Consider the following 18,823-nt stretch of genomic DNA (forward strand, 5'->3'; position numbering starts at 1 on the left):
TTTATCAAAAGCACCTGAAATAAACACAAATGCTTACCATGTTAACTTTCAAAAATGTGCCGCCCTCAAGCCTCAACAGCTATTTCTTTATTGTTGCCTTGGTGACCGCAAAATTCTGTCCCATTACAGAAAATAACGATATAATAATTGCCAGTTTTTCATTTACATATGACGTGAGACTAATGTGGTTCTAAACTTCTAATAAAATGCGGCTAATAAAAATATTGTTTCCAGCTTGTCTAGCAACTGCATTGGACAAATGATAATCTCACTGTCGCTAGGTGGCAGTGTGCTCTGTAATGGTGATGTAAATTCCGCACAAAAAACAACAACGAGGAAAACGTTTGACTTCTCGTGTGATCTCGATCCGTTCACTGACTGAACGCGGGAATTTCGAGTGTTTACGCTGCAGGGATACAGCTAAAGTTATTTACGCAAGATATCTGCTGTTTTTTGTTTTATGTGAAATCAAATGTGAACACCGTTGCTCTGTGAGAAAATATGTTTCTGGACGAGCTAGATTTGAGCTAACCTATAGCAGTGTCTATTTTTATGTGCAGCTGACACAGTTTTGTGAGAGGTTTTTAAGTTTTGATACCAGTAACGTTACAGCTGCTTCGTGATTTTGTTTTCTCTGAAGAGCAATCTTTTTTTAGTCATTTTATTCACTTACAGTCCACGATGATGAAGTGTAAATCCAGCAGATCTTCCGTAAGTATTTGATGTTTTGTTGATCATCCTCATCTAGCTATCTAGATATAAATGTCATCCGTTGTGAACGTGTAACGTTACTAACAACATTTTTGTTGTTATTGTAGATGGTCAATGGAGTTCAGTCAAACATTTCTGCCTTTTTCCTCTCAAAGGTAAGTAACGTTACATAATACTAATCTAGTTAACTTATTTTCATAGTTCACCCAAAAATGAAAATTCTCATTTGCTCACTTTTATGTTGTTCCAAACCTATATGACTTTATTTCTTCTGTACAACACAAAAGGAGATTAGTGACTTACAGCCTGTCATTCACTATTCACTTTCATTACATTTTGTCTAAATAATAAAATGGGATCAAATCAAATGATTTATGCTGCAAACTGGTGTGTTTTACTACAGTAATAATAATATGACAAATACCAGTTTGTAGCTTCAAAAAACATAATAAAATAAATAATAATTAGCCCTAAATCTATCTACAGTTCACTCAAATAAAGATGACATTTCAAAAAGAAAAGTGTGTATTATTATTCTTTTATTTAAAAAAAAATTATATTCATCAGAGTGAATTGAGTGACTCAAACCCTTTTTTTTGTGAATTTCCAAAAAGCCCTTTAATTTATTTTGAATGTTTGTGATGTCCTTTTAATCTTAAATTCATTTTTGCATTCTTATTTGGATTCATGTTGTTTGTTAAATGTCTTGAGAACCTACTGATTTTCTTTTGGTTTTTTGAAATTTGATTTAAAAAAACAGGAAGCAACTAACATCGGAAGTCTTGCACTTTCAAGTTTAAAATGGCTTTGCCTGCTCTTACATAAAAAATACGGTGGATAACCATACCTTTGTTTTTTTCAGGTTTCTCCAAAGTCACCTAAAAGATTTGGAATTACAGGATCCCCCGTTTCATTGAAGACTTTTTTTGTGGAAGATGAAAATGTCCCCTGCTCCCCAAACCCATCTGCCGTTCCAGAGACGCCTGACAGTCTGAGGACCGAGAACCCTTCCGACACTTCATATGAGAACCGATCACCTGTGTCCCGTGGTCTACATACTAAAGGTGTCAGGGGTAAACCTAGCCTGATGGCACGTAAGCTGATGCAGCCACGGAACAACAGCAGTCCAGAGGACACTTTTGAGCGTAAGAAAGGTGTTAGTCACTCTGGCTCTGTAAAGAGGTTGTTGCACAGCTCAGAAAACATCCAGAGTGCCAAGCGGTCCAAGATCATGCAAGTTCAGAAACCACCTGAGTGCGACACAAGCTTACCAGTGACTAAGCGAAATGAGTCTTTGAGAACGCTCTCTGTTTTGTTCCGGAAGAGTCCTGAGAAAAAAATCAAAGCCGAGTCTGTTAGTATTGAGAGTAGCCGATTGGCAACTGGGCCTTGTGTGAAAATGAATGGAAAAACAAATGGTTTCTCAAAGCTCTCAAAAAAATCCTCTCATCAGCTGAGCTTTAGTACCAGTGAGAAAGAGAATTCACTTGCTCATAATGTGAAGCCGGAGATTGGCATGGGTGCGGTTTCTGGAACAAATGACTTAGATCTTGTGATGTCATATAGTTCATGGATAAAAAATGGGTCTACTGAAGAAAAAGAGACTTTTCTCAACTGTCCTATTACTAAGAAGAGGCCCTTGAGTACTGCTGAGCTTCAAGTGAAAGAAAAAATTGCTGATGGAAAGACTTTGCCAGCCCCTTTTGAGGATGATTTTACTGATTTGATAGATGAGTGGTTTGATGATGGCATGGAGCAAAAATCTGAGGCGCCAAAACCCAAGAAGTTCAGTCATGAGTATGAATATTTTATTCAACCTATTTATGTGTACATAAGCGTGCCTTTATTTGGTGATGTTTGTGTACTAAAACTAAACAACATTTTTCCTTGACTTTTAGAAAAATCAAAGGCATACCAGATAATGTTACACTGACCTCTGGTGTTCATAACCGATACTGGGTACTGGATGTACAAGACGTCACTTCATCACGAAGTGGCACAGAGAAACACTTAACCATCACCTGCTCAAAGACGACACAGTCCACAGAGACTTGTGTTCTCAAAGATGGCTGGTACAAAATGTTACTTGACCATTTGAAAGATTCTGGAGAGAGTTCTTTCTTTTTGACGGTCTTTGTTTTTGAACTTTTCAACCTCTTTTCTAAAGGGAGAGTTCACCGGTTGCTGTGGGGGACATCATTCACTTGGAAGGGAGGAGTGTTTCTGGCTTGTGGACGATTGACAGAGACTCTGGTTTTCTGGTTCTGCTCCCTGACCTGTTGATATCTGGGACCAGCATTGCCAGCAGTATTCGCTGTATGAGGAGAGGGGTGCTGGGAGAGATGTTTAAGGTGTGGAAATTGAATGTTGTGAATGTGTCTCACTATTCTTTATTTTTCTTTTTTTTAAGAAATTCATATTTGTATTCAGCAAGTAAATTACATTTATAATGTTACAAAAGATAAATGTTTCAAATAAGTGCTATAACAAATGTTCGTCGGAACTTTCATCCGATCAAATAATCCTGAAAAAAAATCTTTCCCTTAAATGATGATGCTAATTGTTTTTTTTAGAGTACATCCAATTTTAGTGCTTCAAATAATCAAAACTCTTGTGTGATTTTTTTTTTTTTTTTTTTTTTTTTTAAGCAGGCTTTTGATGGTGGATCTAAGCAGATGCTAAATGGTACCATAGTCCATGATATCTTCCAAAAAGCAGCCATGTCCTCCGATTTCTCTCCAGAGAGGATACAGACATTTGCCTCAGATGCCCTAAGAAACCCCAACTACCTCGGACAAATGTAAGGGCTATCATGCAATATAAATTCCATGTTTAGAGGCACAACTTAAGGACACTTAAGGATCTGTTGTGTACATCTTTACTGTATCATGGTAATACAGCATTTGACCACAGTAATGAAGCTCCATATATTATGTCAGTGCCTTATAAGTATTGTGAAATGTCTTGTGCTTGGTTAATTAGGTACAGTCTAAAGCTGACTCAGGCTGACATGAGACAGGAAGTTGAAGAATATCTTCCCTCTTTATCTGAGTGGGCAAAACACTACCTTCACACTTCACCACAGGCTGGACAAAAGCAGCTCACTCTGAAACTGTGAGTGTATATAGTTCTTCAAACAAGCAATTACAGCAAGCCCAGCCGGCTCTCAGCATTTTTTGGTTTGTACAGATTGATATTATGGATGAACTTAATGGTTTGTGTGGTTATTTACCATCAGCCCTAGCGACGGGGCTCTGAGCAAGCAAGATGCAACCTGTAGCATGACAGTCACAGATTTTGTGGACATCGAGGAGAACATCTGGTGTCCGAGTTTTGGCCTGAAGGGGAAGATAGATGTCACAGCTGGCGTCAGGATTCACCGGAGAGGCAGAAAGCCCATAGAAAGGATTGTGCCACTGGAGCTGAAAACCGGCAAGGAGTCCAACTCCATTGAGCACCGCAGTCAAGTACAAAATGCTTCAGAAAATGCTTTAGAACTGTAACATGTACAAAAAAAATCACTTCTTATTCCAGACATTTCATTTGCATTCTAGGTTATTCTGTACACATTGATGAGCTCAGCTAGACGTTGTGATCCAGAGGCAGGATTCCTTGTCTATTTGAAGACTGGCAGTCTACATCCTGTTGTGGGAAACCACATGGACAGGAGAGGTTGGTTTGTTTGTTTTATTTTTTTAAATATAATTTATATCCATATATTTTGTCATAATTTACTCACCCTCATGTTGTTCCAAACCTATAAGACTTTCATTCATCTTTAAAAAAGAAATGAAGATATTTGATGAAACCTGAGAGATTTCTCTCCTAAAGCCTCATTGGTCCTTGTGGAAGCTCAAACATGCTTGCGTGATTCGCATAAACAAACCAAATTGGTTCTCGTGGATCAAGCATCCAATTTAGCTCAATTAAATATTGTCTCAATAAAATATTGATAATGTCTCTTCAGAAGGCTTTTATTAAATGCCTCGTTTCATTTGGATTATGCTTATGATGTCTTTACGAGCTTGAGTTTCAATGGAGGGACAGAAATCCCACAGATTTCATCAAATATATCTTCATTTGTGTTTTAAAAATGAAATGGGCTTATGATTTGGGAGTGACATGAGGGTGAATAATGAATGACAACTTTTATAGTTGGGTGAAACTATCCCTTTAAATCAAGTTTTTGTGATACAAATGTTACAAATTAGAGCTGGTGGACTTGTCATAACAATGTAACATCAAAATCGTATAAGCTTACGTCCTACTTATGACTATACTGATTCATATTTTTTCCATCACAGAGCTGATTAAAATAAGGAACTCTTTGGCCCATCACATCGGCAACAACCTGATCAAGATGGAGGGTGGAAGTCAAATGGCCCCATTGCCTGCCATGGTATCTGACCAGCAGGCTTGCAAGTACTGTCCTCAGAAAAGAAACTGCGCAGTTTACAGCAGGTACTGTTTTTCTCTCTTCGTGTGTCATTTTCCATGACAACTTCAAACTTCAGAGATCTTTAATTCAATTTAGCTTTAGCTGAAATGTATCATTTGTGTAGAGCTGTGGAGAGAGCTCCTGTGGGGAGCTGTAATGAAGGTCCACAGGCATTTGTGCAGTCAGAGAGCGAGCACCTCAGCCAGATGCACCTCCAGTACTTCAGCCACTGGCTGCTGCTCTGCACGCTGGAGGCTTTCACCATGGAGAACAAAGGAGGTCGGCGAAATATCTGGCTTCAGACTTCCCAGCAGAGGTGGGTCTTTTATAAAATATGAGTTGTACATTGTTAGTTCACCCAAAAAAACATAAATTTACTCGACTTCATGTTATTTTAAACCCATTTTGGAAGATTTTCATTCATCTTTGAAACACAAATGAAGATCTTTTTAATGAAGGCTAAGAGATTTCTGTCCCTCCATTGAAAGTCCATTCCACCAATACTTTCAAGCTTCAAAAAGTTCATAAAGACATTGTAAAAGTAATCCATATGAGACACGATCGCTTAATATGATGAACATGCTTCATTTAGGCTTCTATACATTTTTTTATTAAATATGAACATAATCAATTAGAAAAAAAGGCAAAATTATATTTGTTCATATAAAGTGACCGTGTCTCTTCAGTAGACTTGGGTCAAACCATAATAAATTTAGTAAATGGACTTTCTTTGGAGGGACAGGGAGTAAATGATGACAGAATTTTTATTTTTGGCCGAACCATTAATTTAATTTTCTTCATTATTTCCAATAGTTTGATGTTTTATTTGTGTTTGAAACAGTTTATTTTTTATTTATTTTTATGCATTTCAGATCCTTAGCAGATTAGCACTGTGTGTTTGACTTAATTGAATGCTTTCGTCCTTAATGAATGTCCCTGTTCTTATGTTGTTCATTCTCAGGGAGAAAAGTGGTGGTTGTGCGGGTAACATGCGGTTAGCTGGAGGTGTCAGCGTCCTATCTGATGGTGTATATAAGCACAGCTTTGAAAGGAAGGAAGGCGAGCAGACACTCACCGGGCTGATAGTGGGTGACAGGATTGTGGTCAGTGATCAGGACTCTGTGCTTATAGGCCTGGCCTCAGGATACGTCACAGAAATAACAGTCAGTGGATTGACTTGCTCTTTGGACAAGTAAGTATCTTGCTTTTCATTAAGTTGATCATTTTGAAATTCGTTTGACCTGAATCTGAAATGTTCAAGGGTACATTAGGGATGCACCGATACCAGTATCGGGTATCGGGCCGATACTGAGCTCATGTACTCGTACTCGTACTCGTAAAAATGCCCCGATACCAACAACCGATACCAGGCAGCGTGTGTACGGTGTTTGTGTCCAGACAAAGAAACACTGACAACAGAAATTATAATGGGGATAAAAAAAGAAGGCTGTCTATGAGGTAAATATATCTTATTAGTGAAATATTAAACAGAATATAGTAACGCCTGTGGTGCGCGAGCTGATAAGAGAAAAACACGCAGTGGATTGAGCGCGCAAGCGGCACAGACGCGCGAGCTGGTCGAGCGCATCAGACGTCAGTGGAAAGTTTGTAGTTCAGTCGGATGTCAATGGCAAAGAAAGTAAAACGAGGCATGTAGCTTATTATTAACGTTAACTGACCAGAGAGAGAGAGTGAGAGAGCACTTCTGTTGAATGCTCTTGATTGCTGATCGTTCACTCAGCACGTGTTATTTGGATTAAAACTAAATCGTATATGTAAATAAAACATGAACTGTTACCTTATTTATGTTTAACGAGTGGTTGCCTACATTATTACAGGACATTTGCAGGTCAAGAAGTTACATGAACTTCAAACATCCAAAGCGCGCGCCCCGAAAACCATCGCCTCAGACAGCGCGCGATACTGAATGGAAGTCTTTCACGTCTTGCGCTTGTATGGATGAATTCATTTTTCACTGTTGGCGAGTATCCTAGTAAACAAAGTCTGTTATATCTCAAGTGAACGTAGACAGTAAATTGTCTCTGGTATAATTCAAATGGGGTCCGTGCGTTCGGTCTTAAAGGTGCAGCAGTTTAATTAATCTGCTGCTGTGTTTTAATGCAAACAAAGGACAAATAAATTACTCACTGCTCTTGACTAAATAGGCTACCTTTTTTTAACTTTACAAAAAGATCCATCTATATTTAATTTATACAGTAATGAATATGCAGTGCATTAAATATATTGTTGATGAACAAATTAAGTCTAAATTTAATAAACAACTAATATGATTGATATGCTTTTGGTTTCTCTACCAATACATTTAAAAAATGACAAATGCATGAATTAAAAATTAATTGAAAATTAAAAATACAGGTATCGGTTACGGTATCGGTATCGGCGAGTACCAAAAATTAAAGTATCGGTATCGGACTCGGTCTGGAAAAAGTGGTATCGGTGCATCCCTAGGGTACATCAAAGCTGAATTCCACATTCATATCATTTCAGAAACCTCTCTAAGTATTCCTCAAACACAGTTTTCCGACTGGACCAGGATGAAGGTGCATGTGGTCTTAGCACTCATCTAGGAAACCTGTCTATGTTAATGGAAAACACTCCAACCAGGTCTGATCATCATTTTATTTTTGTTTTGTCTCTTAAAGTGTGTTTTTTTTTATTTGTTTTTTTATGAAAAGCTAAATATGTACATTTTTATGCAGTGAAAGATTGAGGGAGTTGATTGTGGAATTCAGGCCTCCTCAGTTCATTGACAGCCTCAGCAGTGTTTTGCCACGAGACGCCAAGGACACTGTGGCTAACATTCTGAAAGGTGTGTTCATTCACTGCCTTCTCTCAATAAACCATAATTTCAATCTTTCTGCAGTGAGCTGCTTTCAAACATGCCCTTGATGTGTTCTTGTGAATAATAGAGCATCTCTGCTCCTACATGATGTGTTTTAATCATATTTTGCCTCTCAGGACTCAATAAACCCCAGAAACAAGCCATGAAAAAAGTGCTACTGTCCAGAGATTACACTCTTATTGTGGGAATGCCAGGTACTGGGAAAACTACCACCATTTGTACACTGGTAAGAGCGTAAGGGCTTATTTATGAATGAATTTCATATTCAGTAAATACATGTACATTAATAAATGTAAGCTTGATTTTGTTTACATCAATTTTTTTCTGACCTGTAGAATGAAACTTCCTGTTTATGCTAGTGGTTTCTAAATGTGAACAAAGGAATATTAATCTGACATTTATTTTGCACTTCCTTGTTTTATAGGTGCGGATACTCCATGCTTGTGGATTTAGTGTTCTTCTGACTAGCTACACCCACTCTGCTGTGGACAACATCCTCCTGAAACTGAAGAGGTTTAAGATCGGCTTCCTGCGACTGGGTCGTACTCAAAAAGTGCACCATGACATCCTGCCCTTCACAGAGGAGTCATGTCGTGCCAAAGGCATGCAGACACTAGAAGAGCTGGAACAACTGTACAGTAAAGAAGTAATACATATTAAAATCTTCTGTCTTGTTCAGTATATAACACATACACTACAGTTCAAAGGTTTGGTGATTTTCAATGCATTTTAAAAGTCTCTTATGCTCACCAAGGTGGCATTTATTTGATCAAAAATACAGTTAAAAATATTATTACAATTAGAAATATTACAATTTATATGTTTAAAAATATAATTTATTCCTGTGATGGCAAAACTGAATTTTCAGCATCATGACTGTAGTCTTCAGAGTCACATGATCCTTCAGATATCATTCTAATATGCTGATTTGGTGCTCAAACATATTAAGCAGCACAGCTGTTTTCAGCATTGATAATAATAAGAAATGTTTTTATGTAAACCGATAATATTTTTCAGGATTCTTTAATGAATAGAAAGTTAAGAACAGCATTTATTTGAAATAGAAATCTTTTGTATCATTATAAATGTCTTTACTGTCACTTTTGATCAATTTAAATAGCTAAATAAGTATTGAAGTAAAAAAATCTGCACTTCCTTGTCTGACCCCAAACTTTTGAAATGTAGTGTATGTGACATGTGAGGGATAATGGGTAAATTGACTTTCACATTATGCAAATGATTTATCATTGTAAATATCACCACCTTTTTTTCTTGTAGCTTATCGTGGCCACCACCTGTATGGGTGTGAAGCACCCAATTTTCAGCCGCAGACGCTTTGACTTCTGCATCGTGGATGAGGCGTCTCAGATCAGTCAACCTGTATGTTTGGGACCGCTGTTCTACGCCCAGCGCTTTGTCCTGGTGGGAGACCACCAACAGCTTCCTCCTATTGTGCAGAATGCTGAAGCCAGGTAGTACACTTTTGTCTGCATTCAGATGAACTTTTGTAAGATTTTCATGTTTTGCATCGCTGAATACAGCTTGTTTTAATCATAAATATGAAGCTAATCATAAATATGAAGCTGCCAAAACTAGCCAAGTTAAACCATCACCATATTATTACCCTAACCCATTATTTGACCACAAACTTTTTTTTTACTCAGGACCTTGGGTATGGATGAGAGTTTGTTTAAGCGTCTGGAGCACCACAGTGATGCAGTTGTTCAGCTGAATGTCCAATATCGAATGAACAGGTGGGGATTTACACCAGTCAGACATTCAGACTGCACATATGTGATTGTTAAATGGCAAATTTAAAAACAAAATGGGGGGTTAAAGATTCAGACTAATCCTTGTTAATATTAAATATCTCTAATAAAGGCATTTAAAAATCAAGTAGAATACTACTAGGTGATTTTTCTGATACATTTTTGAGAATATTCACAACCACCAGCTGCAGCCGTGCAACTCTTACACCTGTTTTGTGTCCTGCAGTGCGATCATGTCCCTGAGCAACGCTCTGATGTATGAGGGCCGACTGGAGTGTGGTTCTGAAAGGACGGCAAGCGCAGTGCTGCAGCTGCCCAGCAGAGCTCAGGTTGAGAAGGAACTGGAGCTGTATGTGTGTCAGCCACAGTACAGTGCTTGGGTCCAGGCTGCACTGGAGCCCAATAGTCCTGTCTGTTTCCTGGACACCTCTGAGGTCAGTCTTACTTTCTTTTCTTTCTTTTTTTAAAGCCCTGTTCATGCCGCCAGTGGCATGCAGCAACAAACTAAGAATATCTTAGTTTTACTGGCAATATATAAAGATATGATTTCTAAAGATATGTCCAGAGTGCAGTCTACCAAAAACGTTAGAGTGACTTCACAGTACAGAGGCTAATGACAAAAAGTCGCTGGCAGTATGAACAGGGCTTTAGACTTTATCTCATTTTGCCTATTATGGAATCCTACATTTTCTTTTCCTAGCTTATCCTTATGTACTGTACCTTTCTTCAGGTTCCCGCCCATGAGACTGTGGAGAAAAGTGGAATCAGCAACCACACGGAAGCCATCTTGGTACAAGCCCTTGTCACTTTGCTGCTCAAGGTCCGAACATGCCATTAGTTGTATGAAACAGTGAAATCTGTCTTTTTTTTTTTTACGTAGTACTTGAAATGAAATGGTCATTTTAAATGTGTCGTAGGCTGGATGCAGAGCGTCAGATATTGGGGTCATTGCTCCATATCGGCAACAGCTGAAAGCCATCTCCAGTCTGCTGCAGGGAGATGCCTTTAAAGCTCTGGAAGTCAACACTGTGGACAAATACCAAGGACGTGACAAGAGTGTCATCATTGTGTCCTTTGTTAGAAGCAACCCTGAGGGAAACGTAAGTGGCCTTCCTCCTGAATTTTAAACAAACTTATTATGTTACCATTTAAACCAATTAACTGTTCATTGCAGTGCAGATCTGTATGATATGATGGTCTTAAGTATAATCTGTTGCTGTGGTGATTAACGAAGAACCATTATGCACTAGATCATTTTCATTATTCTGAGATGTCAAATAATTTTTCAGCTGGGAGAGTTGCTCCGAGACTGGCGTAGACTGAATGTGGCCATCACTAGAGCCAAACACAAGCTCCTCATGCTGGGCTCGGCCCCCACCCTTCGCCGGTACGCGCCACTAGAGAAACTCCTCCGTCACCTTCAACAGGAAGATATGATATCCTTTACAGCTGCGTTTATTCAGTCTTTTGATGTGACTTTTTGTCACACTTTCATTGAAATTAGCATAACTTCTTTGGTGAAACCGCTATTTTGAAATTGTCCTTAATTTAAGTCACATCTTCCAGCTACCTCCTGCCGCCCATGAGGCACTACCTGGAATCCACTTGTGATAAAAACAAACACCCTTCTGATACTTGGTGTATGGCACAAAGATAATGCTGTGAAACAATTACTTGAAAACATTTAAGTGAAATGGTACACATAAGCTTCAAATAACTGTAGACAACTTTTATTTTGTTTTAATGATAGATGTCAAATTTAATATAGAATCAGTATTGACAGGCCTTAGTACATGCTTACATAATTTCACCCAATTAATTCCTACCTCATATCACATGTTTTTTAAATCCATTACATTTTTATCTATGTAGTGTCATTACTGTTTTGTGTATGAGCATTATACATATTTGTATTTGTGTACTTGTTTAATGTTATTTCTCCTGTTTTAAGAATTTAAAGATTTTGTTTAATAAAAAATTGCTAAAATTATTAAATTGTATTCTATATCCCCTATCCCCTGAATTATTTTTCAATAAGTAATATTTTATATAAATAACATCAAAGGTGAACAGTAACAAAGTACATTTACTTGAGTACTGTACTTAAGTACACTTTTTGAGTGTATGTACTTCACTTGAGTATTATGTTTTCTGGAAACGTACGATTTTAACTACATTTGAAAGACAAATATTGTACTTTTCACTCCACTACATTTCTATCAAGGTCCTCAAAGTCGTTTCCATGTAGCAGCTTTGAAAGTCAGCGGATGGTTTTTTTCTTTTCTTTTTTTCTTTAAAATGTGATGTTTGTTTTTTTTGCAGACAGCCTATCAATAATCACTCTTGTGGGGTCACTTAAAGTTCAATGATTCCCCAGAATTTTTTGAACACTGATCAGTTGATGCTAGTTTTTAATTAGTAACGGAGGCTTGGGCTCAACTGTTAAACTGTTGACTTGAGATTTGAATCTGTGGACGAAAGGTAGTTCCGTACAAAAGAGGGTTTTTTAAATACACTCGGTTGTTGATTATATTTATTTACGTAGCCGTGCGATATGGCTCTGTATCAGCACGGCTGTGAGCGATATTGCACGGCTACTTGTGTGATATTGCTCATATATCAGCAAGACTGTGATTCGGCCAAATAGGCAATCAATGGCTCTGGACTGGAAAAGGCTCACAGCCATTCAGAATCGAGAACCAGAACGAACTGTTGTATACATTTTATTAAATTGCACATAACTTAAAATGTACCCTCACATTAATATAAAGTGAAAATTAAATGCACTTGATTTCCATCAAAACTATCCGCAAATTCAATGAATTGGTTTTGCAAGATTGTCTAGATTTTAAAAGTTCCCTGAAGAATGATCTGTGCCTGACCAATGATGTCCAGTCGACCGTCATCTCTTATCTGCAGCTTTACCTCACCACCACGACTGGAACACTGGTAAGCTAGAAAAACAAACATAGCGGAGATGAATGTCTTATTCTAGCTTGTTTTGTTAATGTTAGCAGAACTTTACAGTTACTCATCCTTGTTCATTGATGTATTTATATTAATTCCAGTGTATGTGACTGCATGATGCAGTGAAGGATAAGGAGGCTGTTACCCATCATTCTCTTTTTCTCCAGCTTCTCAGACCAATAGCCAGCAAGAACTGAATGTGCAGACCCTTTTAGAAATAAAGTTGTAGTATGATGCATTGATGATTGCCAGTAAGCATTGATTTCTCTTGTGCATGTCCAGTGAAGCCCAGCATGATGGTTTAGTAATATTTTTGAGTTTTACATTGTACATATTTCTCATTCAAATGGCTTTTGAATGTTCTGCTCACCAGTGACTGGATCTTCAGACACACCAACCCAGGGTGCGAAGACACGGGAGTAGAAGTCATATCCAGACTGAGTGGTCTGTGGTCCTTTCAATGTAACAATGAGACTTTTAATCTTACCAGTGGTCTCATTTCTCAGAAGAGTCTCTGCCTCTGGCCTCAAAGAGATAAGTTCAGACCTGCCAACAATGAAGAATTAACAACACTGCAGAATGTTTAGCATACTGTGTTGTAAATTGTAGATAGATCTTTTTTCTTTTTTTTTTTTATCTCTGACTGAATGTTGCACTAAAACATTTAAAATGCACTTCACATAAAATTTGCATTAGATTATAGATTTTTCTCTGCAAAGCTGTTTTCACATTTAATGCTCATGCACACAAATACAATTACATCATCATTATAATTTTCTTTGTTAATTTCAGAAATGTCCAGCAGTACCTGTCACAGGTGTCAGCTAGACGAATCATTAGTTTCTTTGTGGACGGACTGTAGCACACATCCTGAATGGGTAAGTCTCCAACAGCAGCCTGAAAAAAAAAAGTTTAAATGGTGTCACAAAATATTTTCTGCTTGTGTCTTACTAACAACAGAAATACTAACTGGCAGCATTACCTTCAAAAGATCTTTGATTTCATGTTGGTCCTGCAAATAAATCATTCAAAACTCAAATTCGGAACAAAAGCAACTTTAAAGAGTCCATTTTAGATTTGTTGAAGAAAGGGTCCATGAGATGTTTTTTGGTCATACCTGGGGCTTTGGTTTGTTTAAGGGGAAGTCCATTATTAGAGATTCTTCATGCTGGCGCACATAAAGATCCCCACTCATAGTCTCAAACACCACAACAGGGTTGATGTTCTCTGTGTGATGATATTGTGCTTTTAGAACAGTCATCAGTCCATTGTTTTTTGGTAAAAGATTAATGTCAGGGCGAGCATTTCTTACTTTTAATGTAAAAGAGCACTGCTGCTGAGGCCAGTGTTGCATGTCCACATAGTTTAACCTCAGTTTTGGGGCTAAACCAGCGTAACCCAAACTTTGCACCTTTCAAAATACATCAAATCCAAAATGTAAATAAGAGTTTGAGTATTTCAACATGCATCTCAGCTGCAGAATACCTGAGGAGAAATCCATAGAATTTCGTCTTGTGATGAAAGCAGTCTCTGATAAATTCATTTCAGCGGCAATGCTTTGATAAAGCTCATCTTGCAGCTCCTAAATGTATAAGAGAAAGAGAAACATTTTACAACATTGTGCATAAACACATTTACATTGTATTACCATGAATAACTAATCTATAGTCTTGTGATAATGTAATACTTACATTCTCCATAAGACATATTGCAGCAGGATTACCTTTGAAAGGTACATTGGTAAAAGCATCAACCGTAAATATTGGAATTTCCATTGATTACCTCTCTTCAGCTCTCTGGGTGTTTTTCTCGTACCTTTTAGGTATTCTTAGAGCAGTTTTTGAAATCAAGTTAGACTTTGAACCTTATGATATAACAGCTCAGGTTAAAGGTACAGACTTGAGATTTCTAAATGTCTTTCTAGATGGACTTTTCACTGTTATATTATCCTTAAAATCCTATCTTTCTATCTGTCTGTCGTTTTCAGACGTATACAGACAGAGACAGATAGGAGAGACAGGTCCATAATGACATGATAGCATCACGCAGTTGCTGCAGATTTGTCGGCTGCACATCCATGATGCGAATCTCACATTCCACCACATCCAAGGTTTGCTCTATTGGATTGAGATCTGGTGACTGTGGAGGCCATTTGAGTGAAGTGAACTAATTGTCATGTTCAAAAAACCAGTTTGAGATGATTTGAGCTTTGTGACGTGGCATGTTATCTTGCTGGAAGTAGAAGTATCTATACTCAAGCTGTGGCTTTTAAACAATGCTCAATTGGTACTAAGGGGCTGGAAGTGTGTCAAGAAAATATCCCTCAGACTCAGACCAGGCAACGTTTTTCCAATCTTCCATTGTCCAATTTTGGTGAGCCCGTGTGAATTGTAGCCTGTTCTTAGCTGACAGGAGTGTCACCTGGTGTGGTCTTCTGCTGCTGTAGCCCATCTGCTTCAAGGTTCGACATGTTGTGAGTTCAGAGATGCTCTTCTGCATACCTTGGTTGGTTGTAACGAGTGGTTTTGAGTTACTGTTGGCTTTCTATCAGCTCGAACCAGTCTGGCCATTCTCTTCTGAACTCTGGCATCAACGAGGCATTTTCGGACCAAAATCTCTGAGAAATGTTTCCAGCACCTTGTTGAATCTATGCCACAAAGAGTTCTGAAGACAAAAGGGGTCTAACCCGGCACCAGCAAGGTGTACCTAATAAAGTGGCCGGTGAGTATGTGTGTGTATATATAGCCTATATGCATACACTCCTTATGACTGTAACACATCCTAGATTTAAATAACAGAAGATCTAGCCTTACTCTGCCCAACAGACAGCTTTATTTATATTTAATTAATTAAATATTAATTTGCATTTCAGACTTGTAGTTTTTAATCAAATAGTAGAATGTTTACAACATTTTTATTTAGTCTCCAAATCTCAATTTATTAATTTTGGGCATATTCACCCACTAAGTGAAAAATCAGTTTGCAGCTCTTTGTTAAGCAATAAAAAATTAGCATGATTCCATTAAACTATTCACAGATTCAAAGAGTAGATTGAGAGAGTTGTCTAGATTTTAAGTGTTCCCTGAAGAATGATCTGCGCCCGACCGCTGATGTTGAGTCGACCGTCATCCCTGAGCTCCAGCTCCAGTTCCCCTCCACGACTGGAGCACTGGTAGGCTAGAAAATCAAATATAGAAGGGATAAGTACTTTATTGTGAGGAAAAATACAGTATTTTATGCATTTTATTCAAGCTTATTGAGAAAACTATTTACTTAAATAATTTATGTGGACTAATAACATTATCAGCTTAATTTTAATGTGGATTCTGGTTTTTATTCTAGCACAATAAAGGGGGAAAAAGGCCTTTACCCAACATTTTCTTTTTATTCAGCTTTTCAGACCAGTAGCCAGCGAGAACTGTGTGTGCAGACCCTTTTAAAAATAATTATTAGTCTTTTAGAGCATGAATCAAATTCATATGACATTATGGTGACTAGTTGTCATTGTACATATCCATTAGAATTCATGCCTTTACATTCACATGTGGAAACTACTGCATATTTCTCCATGTATTGTAGTTTTTGAATTTAGAGACCTATGTTGATCATTTCAGCTCACCACAGACTGGATCTTCAGGGACTCCATACCAAGGGGCAAAGTAACGGGAATAGAAGTCATATCCAGGCTGTGCAGTCGGAGCTCCTTTCATTGTTACAATGACGCCTTTAAGCTTCCCAGTAGATTCACTTTTCAGCAGAGCTTCTGCTTCAGGCCTCAAAGATGTAAGTTCAGATCTGCCAACAACAAACAGTCAACGACCTTGCAGACACTCCTAGAAATAAAGGTTCAGTGGGGTTCTATATAGAACCAAAGAATAGAGTTCTTGACTCCATTTTAAGGAAGCCTTTATGCCAAAAAGGTTTTATATAAGGAGAAATGTCTTAAATGATTGCATAATACTTGATGTGGGTAATTTTTTATTCTCTAGTGATAAAGTATGTTTACAAGCTGCTTAATTCATACGATTTAATTACAGCTAAATAAATCCATAAAATTATCCCATAATTTGACCCTTAAAAGGCTCTATATGAAGCACCTGGCTGAACCCTTCAAGGTTCTATATACAGTGGAACTTTTAGATACAAAAACTTAACTTATACAGTACTTACTGAAACTTATTTTTGGAGAATGTTACCAACATACTACAAGTTCTTGTCTCTAGTTGATCGTTGCTTAATTTTTTTTTTAATGTGCTTGACATACAATTTTCAATAGATTCTCTCTTTTCCGTTGCAAAGCTGTTTGCTTTGATTTAATTTTGCTTTGAGCTGGTTGTTTTCTATGTCTCTCTTGACATTAATCATCTAATCTAACAGATACAATGCCATCATCAGTCTTATTTTCTTTCTTGTTATTTTCAGAAATGCCTGAGAATGTCCAGCATTACCTGTCGCAGGTGTCAGCTAGACGAATCATTAGATTCCATGTTGCTGGACAGTAGCACACATCCTGAATGGGTAAGTCTCCAACAGCAGCCTGAAAATGAACATAAAAGCTTGTTTTTCCTTATGTTCTATTGGAAACCTAATATGATGCTAAATTGCGTCCTGGAAAACGTACTTTCAACAGATCTTTGAGTTCATGTTGATCCTGCAAAATAAAAAATAAAAAAAATCTATAAATTTAGACCAAGAGCAACTATTAGAATGATCATGAGAGTCTACATTAGTTTTTGTTGAAGAAAGGGTCCACGAGATGTCTTTTGGTCATACCTGGGGCTTTGGTTTGTTTAAGGGGAAGTCCATTATTAGAGATTCTTCATGCTGGCGCACATAAAGATCCCCACTCATAGTCTCAAACACCACAACAGGGTTGATGTTCTCTGTGTGATGATATTGTGCTTTTAGAACAGTCATCAGTCCATTGTTTTTTGGTAAAAGATTAATGTCAGAATGAGCGTTTCTTACTTTTAATGTAAAAGAGCACTGCTGCTGAGGCCAGTGTTGCATGTCCACATAGTTTAACCTCAGTTTTGGGGGTAAACCAGCGTAACCCAAACTTCGCACCTTTCAAAATACATCAAATCAAAAATGTAATTAAGAGTTGTTTGAGTATTTCAATATGCATCTCAGCTGCAGAATACCTGAGGAAAAATCCATAGAATTCCGTCTTGTGATGAAAGCAGTCTCTGATAAATTCATTTCAGCTGCAATGCTTTGATAAAGATCATCTTGCAGCTCCTAAATGTATTACAGATAAACATTTTATAACACTGTAACATGCTAACACATTTACATTTTATTATTACTATGAATAACTATAAGTTAATGTATTTAGAAGACTGTCTTGTGATAGTATAATACTTACATTCTCCAAAAGACATATTGCAGCAGGATTACCTTTGAAAGGTACATTGGTAAAAGCATCAACAGTAAATATTGGAATTTCCATTGATTACCGCTCTTCAGCTCTCTGGGGTTTTTTCTCGTACCTTTTAGGTATTCTTAGAGCAGTTTTTGAAATCAAGTTAGACTTTGAACCTTATATAACAGCTCAGGTTAAAGGTACAGACTTGAGATTTCAAAATTTCTTTTTAGATTAACTTTTCACTCTAAGCCCTATTCGGACGCGATTAATAATAATAATAATAATTCATTACATTTATATAGCGCTTTTCTCAGCACTCAAAGCGCTTTACATAGAAGGGGGAATCTCCTCAACCACCACCAATGTGCAGCATCCACTTGGATGATGCGACGGCAGCCATGTTGCGCCAGAACGCCCACCACACACCAGCTTACTGGTGGAGAGGAGACAGTGATGAAGCCAATCAGTATGGGGATGATTAGGAGGCCATGATGGACAGAGGCCACTGGGCAAATTTGGCCAGGATGCCGGGGTTACACCCCTACTCTTTCGAAAGACATCCTGGGATTTGTAATGACCACAGAGAGTCAGGGCCTCGGTTTAACGTCTCATCCGAAGGACGGTGCTCTTTAACAGTATAGTGTCCCCGTCACTATACTGGGGCATTAGGACCCACACAGACCACAGGGTGAGCACCCCCTGCTGGC

The 18,823-nt window shown here is 37.9% G+C and overlaps 2 protein-coding genes across 5 annotated transcripts; one reads left to right on the top strand and one right to left on the bottom strand.

Moving 5' to 3' along the window:
* Positions 1 to 458: 458 nt before the first annotated feature.
* Positions 459 to 12,354, top strand: dna2 (DNA replication helicase/nuclease 2). 2 transcript variants are annotated; one of them, XM_082154107.1, is made up of 23 exons: positions 459 to 711; positions 819 to 866; positions 1,574 to 2,508; positions 2,610 to 2,783; positions 2,879 to 3,062; positions 3,360 to 3,511; positions 3,694 to 3,825; positions 3,950 to 4,178; positions 4,266 to 4,383; positions 5,016 to 5,172; positions 5,274 to 5,465; positions 6,111 to 6,341; positions 7,658 to 7,774; positions 7,870 to 7,979; positions 8,129 to 8,238; positions 8,437 to 8,658; positions 9,291 to 9,484; positions 9,677 to 9,766; positions 10,008 to 10,215; positions 10,512 to 10,601; positions 10,699 to 10,881; positions 11,071 to 11,217; positions 11,339 to 12,354. In XM_082154107.1, exons 1-23 carry the CDS (start codon positions 682 to 684, stop codon positions 11,390 to 11,392), a joined length of 4,107 nt encoding a protein of 1,368 aa, XP_082010233.1. In that variant the 5' UTR covers positions 459 to 681; the 3' UTR covers positions 11,393 to 12,354. The 2 variants fall into 2 exon arrangements, with proteins under 2 accessions (XP_082010233.1, XP_082010234.1); XM_082154108.1 differs by having other exon boundaries at positions 3,363 to 3,511.
* Positions 12,355 to 12,490: 136 nt separating this feature from the next.
* Positions 12,491 to 18,378, bottom strand: LOC309486733 (phenazine biosynthesis-like domain-containing protein). Of its 3 annotated transcripts, none has more exons than XM_082154155.1 (9): positions 18,117 to 18,378; positions 14,234 to 14,330; positions 14,061 to 14,159; positions 13,866 to 13,975; positions 13,731 to 13,760; positions 13,557 to 13,645; positions 13,119 to 13,294; positions 12,894 to 12,956; positions 12,491 to 12,735 (listed from the first exon to the last, which is right to left on the bottom strand). In XM_082154155.1, the coding sequence occupies exons 1-9, from the start codon at positions 18,198 to 18,200 to the stop codon at positions 12,623 to 12,625; spliced, it is 861 nt and encodes a 286-aa protein (XP_082010281.1). In that variant the 5' UTR covers positions 18,201 to 18,378; the 3' UTR covers positions 12,491 to 12,622. The 3 variants fall into 3 exon arrangements, with proteins under 3 accessions (XP_082010281.1, XP_082010280.1, XP_082010279.1); XM_082154154.1 differs by lacking the exon at positions 18,117 to 18,378 and adding an exon at positions 14,440 to 14,984; XM_082154153.1 differs by lacking the exons at positions 12,491 to 12,735; positions 12,894 to 12,956; positions 13,119 to 13,294; ... (3 more) ...; positions 14,061 to 14,159; positions 14,234 to 14,330 and adding exons at positions 15,553 to 15,925; positions 16,119 to 16,181; positions 16,368 to 16,543; ... (3 more) ...; positions 17,717 to 17,815; positions 17,893 to 17,989 and having other exon boundaries at positions 18,117 to 18,367.
* Between the last annotated feature and the right edge of the window lie 445 nt (positions 18,379 to 18,823).

Source organism: Leuciscus leuciscus, assembly GCF_965113295.1.
Source record: "Leuciscus leuciscus genome assembly, chromosome: 22".
NCBI lineage: Eukaryota > Metazoa > Chordata > Actinopteri > Cypriniformes > Leuciscidae > Leuciscus > Leuciscus leuciscus.

Bases quoted from the DNA above. Each gene is read 5' to 3' on its own strand.
- dna2 (XM_082154107.1), top strand. From the start codon at position 682: ATGATGAAGTGTAAATCCAGCAGATCTTCC. The intron at 3,826-3,949 runs GTGAGTGTATAT...ATTTACCATCAG, and splicing joins AAGCAGCTCACTCTGAAACT to CCCTAGCGACGGGGCTCTGA. The intron at 8,239-8,436 runs GTAAGAGCGTAA...CTTGTTTTATAG, and splicing joins CTACCACCATTTGTACACTG to GTGCGGATACTCCATGCTTG.
- LOC309486733 (XM_082154155.1), bottom strand. From the start codon at position 18,200: ATGGAAATTCCAATATTTACTGTTGATGCTTTTACCAATGTACCTTTC. The intron at 13,976-14,060 runs GTAAGAAATGCT...ATCATCACACAG, and splicing joins AGTGCTCTTTTACATTAAAA to AGAACATCAACCCTGTTGTG. The intron at 13,295-13,556 runs GTACTGCTGGAC...CATTGTTGGCAG, and splicing joins CTAGCTGACACCTGTGACAG to GTCTGAACTTATCTCTTTGA.